This window comes from Bufo gargarizans, chromosome 1 (genome assembly GCF_014858855.1).
Source record: "Bufo gargarizans isolate SCDJY-AF-19 chromosome 1, ASM1485885v1, whole genome shotgun sequence".
In the NCBI taxonomy this organism is placed as follows: Eukaryota; Metazoa; Chordata; class Amphibia; order Anura; family Bufonidae; genus Bufo; species Bufo gargarizans.
Genome location: NC_058080.1, coordinates 387,234,925 through 387,248,122, shown reverse-complemented (window position 1 = coordinate 387,248,122; position 13,198 = coordinate 387,234,925). Strand labels below are relative to the sequence as shown.

Sequence of the window (13,198 nt, the reverse complement as noted above, 5' to 3'; positions counted from 1 at the left end):
GAATATGTAGGGATAAACCTCGTTGGGATGGTTAATGCTAATAACGAATTGTCATATTTTTTTTTTCACACATTTTCAGGAGGAATCACAGAGGAATAGCATAATTCAAAGGCTTGTTATTTCATGGTGTATGCAAGCATTTGCTAAAATTGATTTGTCCAGAGAGCTGAAAGGTCCTCTTTAAAGGGGTTGGCCCATCTCGCACTTTGGTGGAATATCGCTTGGATATGCCACTAATGTCCCACCTCTGGGACCCGCACCTGTGTCTAAAATGAGGCACTTAAAGTGAAAGAGGGTGCACTGTGCCCTCCTTTGACTTCTATGGGAGCGCCAACAATAGCCGAGCACCAGCCTAGCTATTTCTGGCCCTCCCATCGGGATAAATGGAGAGGTGAGCGTGCTTGCGTGGTGTGCTCTCCATTCACTTCTATTTGACTTTCCAAAATAGCAGAGCACGGTCTTACATCCAGGAGGTGAGAGCCGCACCTATGTGATATTGGTGGCATATTCTAGCGACCAAACCCTTCACGTTACTGTTTCATAAGTAAGCATTCATAGCTTTGTGTGTTTTTACATTTTTAATCTAGGCCAGAAACCAACTGCCATAGTTTCCTCCATCCCTGGCACCACTCGAGATGTGGTTGAGGCAACCCTAAATATCGGAGGGTATCCTATTATCCTGAGTGACACTGCAGGCCTGAGGGATTCTGAGGATCCTATAGAGAGGGAAGGCGTAAGACGGGCCAAGGCAAGGTGCTTAGATCATCCAATTTCCTGTTTTCTGTAAAATAACCATCTGTTATTGTCATCTTTCACATTGAAAGAGAAACTCCATCTGTATACAAGTTCATCTCAGTGATCTTCTTGTGCAAAAATAATACATTTTGTAATAAATGTGTATTACTGCTTTGCCTCAGCCTTATGGAGCCCATTGTAATGAAGGTGTAAATCTGCTGCTATTTGCCTATGGAGAGCCCCTCATTGCTCCTGTCACGTTAAAGGGGTTGTCCGAGAATCAATACTTATCACCTATCTACAGGTTAGGTGATAAGAGTCTGATTGCTGGGGGTCCTACTGCTGGAACCCCACTTTCACATGTCCCCCATTTGAAAGGAACAGTGTTGGTTCAAGTGAGCCACAGCTCCATTCAGTCTATAGCATTTGTGCTCGACCGCTGCTCCTTTTGATCCCCATTCTCATGATTGGTTGGGGTCTCAGTGATCAGACATCTGATGTTCCATAGAGAATTCAAAAATGATAAGCATTTTTTAAGTGAATAATTTCCATTCACTTTGGCCCTTTCTACTATTCTGATGCTTCCTGATAGGAGAGGATGCACGTCTCAAAAGCAAGCAACGAGATCGAACTGTACTTCACCCTGTGCTTTCTGCCAAAAAGCCATTTACTGAGAAGAAATGGGTTCCTGCAAACTGCCTGGCAGAGACAATGATCCTGCGCTGAGTCACACAGATGCATCCTTTGCGCAGTGTTATTGTGGGATTTCAGACAATTTATTTTTCAGTTACAAGTTGAAGAGATGTTGCTGGCTTGGCATTTATGTCTGAGCAGGGGAAAACTAACTACTTGATAATAGCAGTACATCTTCTTGAGACTACTAATAGCCCTTGTGTGGTTATTTGAGGTTACAAACTGGGTTCCTACTGATTGTGTGAGAACTGCTCTTTTAGAATATCGCTAGTTCCAACAAAAGATGTTGGGAAAAAACACCCTTATCAGGAAATTATTTATGATCATAATCAAGAGGAACTTAAAGGTGTTGTGCATTGTCAGGATGTTGATGAACTATCCTGAGGATAGGTCATCAATGTCAGATTGGCTCGGATCCTACTCCATGCACCCCTGCTGATCAGCAGTTTGAAGAGATAGCAATGCTCTTTCAAGTGCTACGTTCTCTTTAAAGTTTACCTGCACACCCTATCCCTTATCTCAGTAGTGCAGTGTAAATACAACTGCTTGTACCATTCATTTGACTTCCGCCAACTCCGCTGATCAGCTGTTAGAAGAAGTAGTGGTGCGCTGTGTCCTCTTAATAGTTTACCTGCACACCGTATCCCTTATCGCAGTAGTGCAGTGAAAATACAACTGCTTATACCATTCACTTGACTCCCGCCACCTCCCTCTACTGATCAGCTGTTTGAAGAAGTAGTGCAGTGTAAGTACCACTGCTTATACCATTCACTTGACTCCCGCCACCTCCCTCCACTCATCAGCTGTTTGAAGAGTAGTTGAGTCCTCTTCATAGTTTACCTGCAAGCCATCTCCCTTATCGTGGTAGTGCAGTGTAGTTACAACTGCTTGTCCCATTCTCTTGAAGGGAGACGGTGTGCAGGTAAATTTTGAAGAGGACACAGCCCTCACACCAGCGCTGCAGCTCTTCAACCAGTTGATCGGCAGGGATGCTGGGAGTCCCTGCCTATGTGATATTGATGACCTATCCTGAAGATAGGTCATCCATATCCTGACACTTTAACCCCTTTAATCTGTATACCCTTCCCTAGGGAGCATTGCCTGTAAGACTGCTCACACTTTGGTCTCCGCAAGGAGAAACAACATCCCCAACCCTGAGCGACAGTGCTGGGCTCTATATAAATAAACACTTATAGGCTATGTATACCTTTGGGCTAATTTTTTTTTTATTATTGCATTGTACTGTATATTTTTTTAAATGGGGCTTTTAAAAAATATGTAGTCCTTTTTTCTGTACAGAGCTGACATGCTCTAGAAGCACCCTTTGGATTCTCTGTCTTTTCCATCAGACCAGGAGCTGACAGGCTCCTTATCTATGCTCTCTTACCTCCTAAACACTATAGCTCAGTTCTTATCCTACTGATAAGAATGTGGCTTAAATAAGTGTTTATGACCTCTCAGTAGTTTTTAGATAAGGTTTATTAGATGACTGTCACAATGTGAAAGTACCGGTCACACAGCTAGAAAAACAGTTAACCCTTTGTGATAGAACAGCTCAATATTGAAAAAATAGTTTTTAGCCAAAAATGAGTAATATGCAATCATAAAAAAAAAATTGCCTCAGAAGGTGTACATAGCCTTTAAAGGTAGTCTGTCACCACTGAAGCCCCCAAAGCTACTGTAATGTTTTGATAGGTAAGAAGATGCTAGTTGCAAATCAAAATTGTATCTTTTTATTGGCATTACCCACAGTAATCCAGCAAACAGATCGTGTCCTAAATGCTAATGAAGCAGTTAAAGAGTCCTGCTGTATTATTTCTCTGAGCTTAGGAGTCCTTGATGTGCATTAGCATAGAGCTAATGCTCCCTTTCTGGTCTAACTATGGGGTTATGTAAGTGAGTAGAAAGATATGAATGACATATTCTGAATGTGTCTTCTCAGCTATCTAGTCACTACAGGAGAATGCAGGTTTCTGTGATGACAGATTACTAAGAGGTTCTCTCCATTTTCTAACGTTCTGGCCCAAGCAATCTTTTTCTCCAAACAAGTAACTTTGTTACTAGTAAAGATATTGATATCGACCACACCTATGGCAGGATTTTTAAGTAAAGATTTTTGTAATGCTTTCTTTTATTTTGCAGGGTGGGGGAAGCAGACATAGTTGTGGCAGTAATAGATGTCAGCAACAGTTTATTGTCTCAGGAAACACTGCTTGCCCACCTGAAGAACCTCTGCTCCAGCTTGCAAGGAGATGGCCCCAGGAGTGTTATTGTGGCAATGAACAAAGTAGACCTCCTGAGCCAAGAGAGTATTATTACCATAGAGAAGCTATGCCAGGAATGTGAACTACCACCAGTATGTCTTCTGTCTTGCCACACAGGAGCGGGAATCAGCAACTTCTTAAGAATCCTCAGAGACCACTTGGAAGCAATGTGAGATGCAAATTTTAAAGTTTTAAGCCTCATTCACACGTCAGTGTTTGGTCAGTGATTTCCATCAGTGATTGTGAGCCAAAACCAGGAGTAGAGCCTCCACAGACATAAGGTATAAGGTGTTTAGAGTCACACCTGGTTTTGGCTCACAGTCACTGATGGAAATCACTGACCCAGGGCTGGTGCAAGGATTTTTGCCACCCTAGGCGAAAGCAAATTTGCCGCCCCCCCTTGAGCCCGCCCCTTGACTCCGCCCAGTCAGACCCCGACACTGCCCTCCATTATGTATTTGCCCCCCAGTGCCCCCACTAAGTAATACTGCCCCCACAGTGCACAATGCCCATTATGTAATTTGCCCCCACTAAGTAATACTGCCCCCACAGTGCACAATGCCCATTATGTAATTTCCCCCCCAGTGCCCCCACTAAGTAATACTGCCCCCACAGTGCACAATGCCCATTATGTAATTTACCCCCCAGTGCCCACACTTAGTAATACTGCCCCCACAGTGCACAATGCCCATTATGTAATTTGCCCCCCAGTGCCTACACTAAGTAATACTGACCCCACAGTGCACAATGCCCATTATGTAATTTGAAATTGCCGCCAAACAACCCCCCGTACGTACTTGTGTCGCTCGCTGACGCTGATGATCCTGTAGTCTGTACTTGCCGCGGGTGTCTAGTGATATTTCCCTACCCCGTAATATTTCAATACCCTGAGTCGTCACGTCACTTCCTGTTGTCCCCCGGATATGACGTTGGATAAGATACGATCATAAGTATCGGCGCGAGACCTGTGACCTCCGGTCTCGCGTGATTTTGCGCCGAAGTGACTGAAAAAAAACTCATGCCCGCGCAGGCGCACATCCCAGGACATCCTTGATCCGGCCGGCAAGTACAGGAGGAGTCAAGAAGCCGCAGATGAATGATGTCAGATTTGGATCACAAGTAGGGGGCGTGGCGCGGGCGGTGGCTAGTCGGGAATCAGAGGAAGATGTTACTTAGATGGATCACAAGTAGGGGGCGTGGTGGCGGCTAGTCGGGATTCGGACTCCAGAGCGCCGGCGCCCCCAGGCATAGTGCGCTCTACGCGGTGGCCTACTCTGCTTATGGGTAGCGCCGGCCCTGCACTGACCAAACACTGACTGTGTGAATGAGGCATTAGTGTTGCATTTTATTTTACCTGGATGTGTAAATTCATTCTAGGTTCTAAACCATGCCAGTATCATGAGGAGGCAGATAGCAATGCATGTAGCATGTCACAGTCATTTTTCAGGATTGCTGAACCACCTAAATTAACTGCTGACACTTTACTTTAGGGACAGCACGTGAACAGTGGACCTCCTGTCTTTTCCACCCTGAAAGTTTGATAATACACTTTAGAGCAGGAATGTCACTGTATAACGCTGGGCCATACCTACCATACATAATTCTAAAATAATATTTCCTGATATTTTTCTTTCAGAACAAAGAAAAAATTCCAAATTTATTCATATATTGCAGTTGTCAGTGTGGACATGGTGACCATACATACACAAATAAGTAGTGTCATGTAATGCATATAGGAAAATGGCATTCAAGGAGGTTGTCTCACCTCACACATTGGTGGCATATCGCTAGGATATGCCACCAATGTCAGATAGGTGCAGGTCCCATCTCTGTGACCTGTTCCTATCTCCACAATGGGAAACCTGAAGTAAATACCTGCCCACCCTCAATTCATTTCTCTAGAGTTACGAAATTGGCTGAGCGCTGGCTTGTTTATTTCCAGCAGTCCCATTGAGGTTAATGGAGTGTTGGCCGTGTGTGCGTAGTACACTCTGCAATAATTTCTATGGGACTTCCAAAAATAGTCGAGTTCGCTTGCTCGTCTATTTTTGGAACTCCCATGGCAGTGAATGGATGGAGAGCATGCTGTGCATGCGCAGTGCGCTCTCCTTTACTTTCGGGAGTCCTTTCTGGAGAACACGCAACTGCCCTCATTTCAATTCAGGTGTCCTGTTCTGGAGAGGTGGGACCCACACCTATCTGACATTTCTGGCATATCCTAGCAATATGCAGAAAAATGTCGGAGATGATAAACCTCCTTTTAAGCGCTCTTTTATTGCAAAAAGTGTCTTTGTAATTCTGTACAGTGCCCCTATAGTCACTGATTAGTAATTTGCCAATCCCCACTCCCATGTCATCTCTTCCAGCCTGGGGCCTGTGTGGCATCCATAGAGAATCACTGATTTCACCTTTGGTGCAGTGCCCCGAACAGTAGGGTAGGCCAGATATTAGTTTGCAGTTTCCATACTACCATAGGCCGCTTTTACACGGGCGTATTGAAATCCGTCAGTATTCTGGCTCTGGATACCGCATGGATTTCTGATGATGATATTGTCATCAGTATTGCTTCAGGATTTCATCAGGATTTACATGCGTGTTCTCTCCTCCCTGCATTTTTATGCACTGCACAGACTGTAATATGCATATGCACAAATCCGCACAAAACTCAGACATGCAGCGGTTTCCGGTACATGAAATCCAGGTCATATACGGATAGCAAGTACGCTCGTGTGAAAGAGTCCATACACATAAAGATATGCCAGCCACCTAGCAGTGCCTATAAAATAATCGCACCTCTATGACCCACCACTTTTCTACTGTACCCACTGGAGAAGTCTTCCAGTGCCATTCTCTGCAGTAAGACCAGCACTGGAGAACTGCAGAAGTAAGTTCCTAATGTGAGAATTAGGGATGAGCGAATCGACTTGGGATGAAACATCCGAAGTTGATTCGCATAAAACTTCGTTCTAATACTGTACGGAGTAGTAGCTCCGTATAGTATTAGAATGTATTGGCTCCGATGAGCCGAAGTTGTTGCTTTGCGAAGTCTCGCGAGATTTCGCGCAATAAATTAATTTGTACTGTAGTGGTACATTGGAACTGAACTCGAATTCGGGAAATGTTTTTTTACAGTACAAAATAATTTAGGAAGTTATTGCGTGAAGTCTCGCGAGACTTCGCAAAGCAATAACTTCGGCTCATCGGAACTAATTCATTCTGCTATTAGAACGAAGTTTTAATGCGAATCGACTTTGGATCTTTCATCCGAAGTCGATTCGCTCATCCCTAGTGAGAATGATTGTACTGCTGAAACTACCGAGCACTGCGAGAAAGCGGTGCTAGGGGGCATATAACTTCATACAATGTGCCACTTGGCTTCATCGAGAAATCCAGCACACCAGTGATGGTGCTGATCATAAATGAGGGATGAGGTTTTCTTTTAAGAGGAAATATTCTTTCATTTTGCCTAATACATTTTGTATTTCTTTTCAGTTGTGGCGATCCTCTTCAGGGAGGCCCTACCATTACTCAGACTCGCCACAGGCATCATCTGACAGCATGTCTAGATGCCCTAGGGCACTACAATGTGCACAGACAGCAAGACCTGGTTCTGTCTGCAGAAGAGCTGCGTATTGCACACAGACAGCTTGGCGCCATCACAGGGAGGGTGAGCGCTGAGGAGATTCTGGATATTATATTTAGTGACTTCTGCATTGGAAAGTGAGTCTCTCTGCCTTATCCTTTTAATATGTTGTGCTGTTTTAGGCACACTGCATCATAACTTCTAAGACATTGAGTATGAATAAAAAAAATCTGGATGTTTTGTCCTTTCCTTGATTTGTACTGTATTTCTTGTCACATATGCTCTGAATGTGTTCTACAATGAACAGGACAGTTTTGCAATACTTAAAGGGGTATTTCCATCTCTACCATTTATGGCTAAGATAGGACTACCTGTCCATACGGCCACCAGAGGTAGCGAGGGTTAAGACAACAGCTGAGCGGGCTGAGCTACGTTGTTTCTGTAGTTCCTATTCACTTCTACGAGAGTTACCGAAGCAATGTAGCACAGCTCTCTTGGCTGTTTCATCACCTCTGGCCTCCCCATATTTGGGTGGCTGAGATGTGTATACACCTTTAACAAAAAAGGTATGGTACCGTAGAATGAGCCCTACGTTTAATATTCAAGTACCAATTACACTGTAAGGGTCCATTCACACGTCCGCAAAATGGGTCTGCATCAGTTCTGCAATTTTGCGGAACAGGTGCAGACCCATTAATTTTCAATTTCGCTGGAATGTGCTGTCCGCATCCGCATTTGCGGATCCGCACTTCCGCATCCGTGCTTCCGTTTCCGCAAAAAAATAGAACAATTGCGGACAAGATTAGGCATTTTCTATTATAGTGCCGGCGATGTGCGGATCCGCAGAACACCTACGGACGTGTGAATGGACCCTAACACTGTGAAACATTAAAAAGAGGCTTATGATTCTCCTCATCCTTGGCTGGACAACTTGATAGAACTAATCCAGCCCTATATGCTGTCTCTTGTTACACATTTGATCAACTTGGTGCCACACCTATAACTGCAGATATTCACCACTACTCTGACCTGTAAGACCCCTACCGCATGCATACAAACATACATAACAGTGAATAATTCAGTCACCAGTTAAAAAGGACCTGACAGTTCACCGGAAGTGTCTGTTTTAAGAAGTACCTCCCCATGAAATGACAATTCTGGAGCATCTTTTCTCATAACTTTTATGCCATTCCTCTGTTATTCCAACTGAATATTTGTGAATAAACTGACAACTGGGTGTTTCCCATGTTAAAGGGGTGTGTACCTACACAGTTTGGTGCTATCAGCACTGATTGGAGAATGTGATTGTGTGTAGGGAAAGCCTTCCCCCAATGGTAACACCCAGTTGTCAACATATTCCTAAATTTCTAGTAGTAATACCATAGAAATGGTGCAGTGTAGACTTCTAAAAATAGATACTCCAGAATTGGTATTTCATGGGAGATACAAGTATTAACTAAAATAAACATGTCAGGAGATGCGATAGGTCCTTTTTAAATAACCTACTTGATTTGGGTTGTGCTGTGAAAAAAGACTTCCAGAGTGAAATCATATTTAAAGGGAACTTCCATCAGAAAGGAATTTTTTTTTTTAGAACTTTTGGCTATTTTTCATTTTAGCAATACTTGAAAATGAAGTGCAGAATATTGTCCATCTGCGGCAGTCAGATAGGTAGTCCATTGTCAGTTTACGACTAAACATGGTACCCCTGGCATTCAATTAAATGCCGAGATATATAACAGGTGAACAAGTAGTTTATTGAGGAACATAACATATGTTTTGGATATACAGTATTACTGCCTGAAGCAGCATCTCATCCTATCTGTCAGTGTCTCTGTAGAAGCAGATCTTTGTTCTCCCTGTGTGTCTTCTGCGTGTGGTGTTTGTAATTTTTTAAGATTAACCTCATTAACAACATTACATTACCTAGACAAGCAGCTCTTTTACAAATCACCTAGAGAAAGGCTATGTAAATACATGCTCAGTGAAGTTATTGTAACAATAATAATCCTTATTCCACCACTTGTCCTATTTGTCACATAGATGTGCCCCACATGCCGACGCAGCACATGCATGTCATGTAACCTAAATGCTTACTAATTATCAGGGGTCACATTATATGTAGGGTAAAATCATGCAGCACTGCATGGGGGACATTTACTAAGCATCTTGCACCTGAATTATTACCTAAAATGCACCCCAAAAAAATGGCATTTTGATTTGGCCAAATATCTGTTTTCTCAAGAATTTTTAGCATAAACAGTGTTTCACGGCAGAAATGAGTTATTAATGTCAAGGTGGGGGGGGGGGGGGGATCAAATTGGCACATATTACACCTCATTTCTCATCTGATTATCAACAGAAATGTCTCAAATTGTTGCAGACAATTAGGCCAGCATATGTGGTGGTGTTTCATGTAAAAAGTTGCATTTATGAAAAGAAAAACCAACTTGTTGTGGGAGCAAGTGATAAGTTAGTATTAAAACAGGACGCATTTATTTTTATCTAATATAAATGAGCTAAACAGGGTTCTGTCAGTAAAATGACATAAAACAAAAATGTCCCGAGTCTGAGACAAAAGTCGCAATTTACCAGTGGAAATGTCGCAAATATACTTCAAAAGTCGCAAGTGTGGTCTGGCAGGGTTAGCTGAAATGGCGCATTTCGGTTTTAAAAAGTTGCATTTTAGTGCTATTGGTGTTAAAATGGTGCAAATCAAGAGAAATAGGCGGTTTATGAAGTCTATATTTAACCCTTAGGATACCGGAGGTTTTTCCCCTTTTGCATTTTCATTTTTCTTCCCTATCTTCCTTGAGCGATAACTTTATTTTTACAGACCATCTGTAGTTTTTATTGTTACCATTTTGGAGTGTGTGTGACTTTTTCATCTCATTTAATTAAATTTTTTGGATAAGAGAAGCAATAAAAAAAATGACAAATTGGCCATTTTGACCCTCTTTTACATTATGCCATTTGCCATATTGGAAAAATATTATAATAGTATAGGTGTTTTCAGTCACGGTGATACCCATGATGTATATGTTTTATTATTTATGTACCGAATGTTTCGCCTTATAAGACGCACCTAGGTTTTAGAGGGGGACAATAAGAAAAAAATATTTTTCATTATACCTCAGGTCAGACCACCAATCAGACCCCCAATGTTAATCAGACCTCAGTTAACAGCCCCAATAAGATCCCCAATGTTAATAAAACCTCAGCTCAGACCCCTAATCAGACCTCAGCTCAGACCCCAATATGAATGACCCCCAATCAGACCTCATATAAGAGCCCCATGCCTCTCATCAGCCCCCAGTAGCCTCATATCAGCCCCCAGTAGCCTCATATCAGCCCCCAGTAGCCTCATAGCAGCCCCCAGTAGCCTCATAGCAGCCCCCAGTAGCCTTATAGCAACCCCCAGTAGCTTCTCATCAGCCCCCAGCAGCCTCTCCATCAGCCCCCAGTGCCTCTCACCAGCCACCAGAAGTGTCCATCAGCCTCATAATTATAAAATAATAAAAAAACACTTACCTCACCTGCTCCTGGACGCCGCTGCTCCTCTCCTCCAGCTCGATCTGCATCCTCCTGCTGTCGGCTGTGCTTTGAAGGCTGCTCACATCGTGACATCACAGAGCACCTCTCGCTGTGCGCAGCCCTGCACAGTCGAGGACCAGGAAGCGGTGAGTACAAAGCCTTCACCGCTTCCCAGTCCTCCGGTACTAATGAGCGCTTCTATAATGGAAGCGGCTTATTAGTATTCTCCCCATAAGACGCAGGGGCATTTCCCCCCCCCCCCACTTTTGCATGCGTTTTATGGGGCGAAAAATACGTTTTTTTTTTTTTATGGGGGTTGATTTAAACTTTTATATTTTTTTTTTATATATTTTTTTACTTTTTTTAACTTTTTTTAATGATTTTGAAGCTTGTATTTGAACCTAAAAAAAATCTATATATTTTTTTTTATTCTGAACAATCATGGACTTTTGACATCCATTTATAGTTCAGAATTGCTTGTTTCTTATGTTGGCCTGCCACCTGCTGGCCAAAATAAGAATTGCAGCTTCAATACCCTTGGTCTCTTCAGTGAGCCCTGGGGTATTGATTTTACCCTTTAGATCTGAAGGCTTTAATGACCGAGATTGGCATTATTGGCTGTCGCGGTCATTAGCCGTGGGTCTCTGCTGTTTAAAAACACAGGAGACCCGCCGTCCAGGACGCCCGCTGCGAGCAGTCACCATGTTTGCCCATCGTGAAGGGGTTAAAAAAGTTGCATTTTAAAAGTGGCATGTGCCTTTTTGATATATGAGGTGAAACAAATCACCACTTTTGAGTTGTAATATGTTTTTTGGCACAAATTAAGCCATTAATGAATGATAATTGATAAATATCCCCCCATGTCTTTAAAAAACAAACAGGTGATCTTTTATTCACCTAGCAATGCTTTGGCTTTCCTGGGTGGATAAATCATTACCTATGGCTGCCTTCACTCCCACTCCAGAATTCTGGCATCAAAAGTCGAAAAATAGGGCTTTGATGACTTTTTGCGCTCGCTAGCGACTTTTTGCATTTTTACACCACCCACTCCAGTTTTGCAATATGGGTGTGGTTAGCCACATTAATGAGTTTCACTCCAGAAAAAGCTGTCTCATTCTAGTAGGAGGGTAGAGTAGAAAAACTGGAGTAGCTTATCTAGATAAAAGTATTAGGTTTAAGGATAAGACAAATTTAAACATGTGACATTTGATAAATGTGGCATAAAGTGCTCCAACACAGACTCAAGCAAAACTGACTTCAAATATTCCCCTTATGATAAATTCCCCCCATGGAGTGCTGCAGTTTTTCCATTGACTTCTGTGGGAGGGTGTTCTAGACATGCTCTCTGAGCCCAATCAGCGGCACAGACCCGGCAGTCACTGACAGCTGGGCCCCCGCTGCATACTCCAGCATCGGTGGAAACCAAAGCTGACCACGGCGTGCAGGGGGTTCGCGGAGAGTATGAGTGCCCTCCGCTTCCCCATCAGTTCCCCGCGCTGCAGTGGTGGGGAACAGATGGCGGAGAAGGCAGCCCGATGCCTTCCATAGGCATCGGAGCTTGCCTTCTATGGAAGCCTGTAAGATCCAGCGCGCAGGCTGTCAGCACAAAGCTGACAGCCAATGCATTACAATACAGGATAGAAAAAAAAAAAAGAAGAAAACCAGACATATTGGGTATTGCCGAATCCGTAACAACCAGTTCTACAAAAATATCACATGATCTACCCCCTCACCTGAACGCCGTCGAAAAAAATAAAATAAAAACTGTGCTAAAACAATAATTTTTTTGTCACCTTACATAAAAAAAAGTGTAATACCAAGCAATCAGCAAGTCATACGCACCCCAAAATCGTACCAATCAAACCTTCATCTCATCCTGCAAAAAATGAGACCCTACCTAAGACAATCGCCCAAAAAGTAAAAAGAAAATATGGCTCTCAGAATATGGAGACACTAAAACATTATTTTTTTGTTTTTGTTTAAAAAATGCTGTTCTTGTGTAAAACTGAAATAAAAATAAAAAAGTATACATATTAGGTATCACCGTGTCCGTAATAACCTGCTGTATAAAAATATCACATGAACTAACCTCTCAGGTGAACACCGTAAAAAAAAAAAAAAAATACCTTACATCACATAAAGTGTAATACCAAGCGATCAAAAAGTCATATGCACCCTAAAATAGTACCAATCAAACCGTCATCTCATACCGAAAAAAATAAGCCCCTACATAAGACCCAAAAAATAAGAAATAAACTACGGCTTTCAGAATATGGAGACACAATTTTTTTTTTTTTAAATGCTTTTTTTATGTCAAACTGAAACAAACAACAAAAAAAGTTGTCATATTTGGTATTGTTGCATCCATAACAACCTGCACATAATCTAA

General features: G+C 42.6%; 1 protein-coding gene across 2 annotated transcripts in view; it reads left to right on the top strand.

Annotated features, from left to right (window-relative positions):
• Positions 1 to 13,198, top strand: part of GTPBP3 (GTP binding protein 3, mitochondrial) — a 125,198-nt gene that overhangs the window by 100,734 nt on the left and 11,266 nt on the right. Inside the window, exons 8-10 of one of the 2 annotated variants that reach the window (XM_044285581.1) lie at positions 588 to 753; positions 3,571 to 3,861; positions 7,185 to 7,412. In XM_044285581.1, the coding sequence (XP_044141516.1) occupies positions 588 to 753; positions 3,571 to 3,861; positions 7,185 to 7,412 (685 nt within the window). Of the gene's footprint in view, positions 1 to 587; positions 754 to 3,570; positions 3,862 to 7,184; positions 7,519 to 13,198 lie in introns of those variants that run through there. The other variant, XM_044285589.1, reaches the window with a different exon arrangement.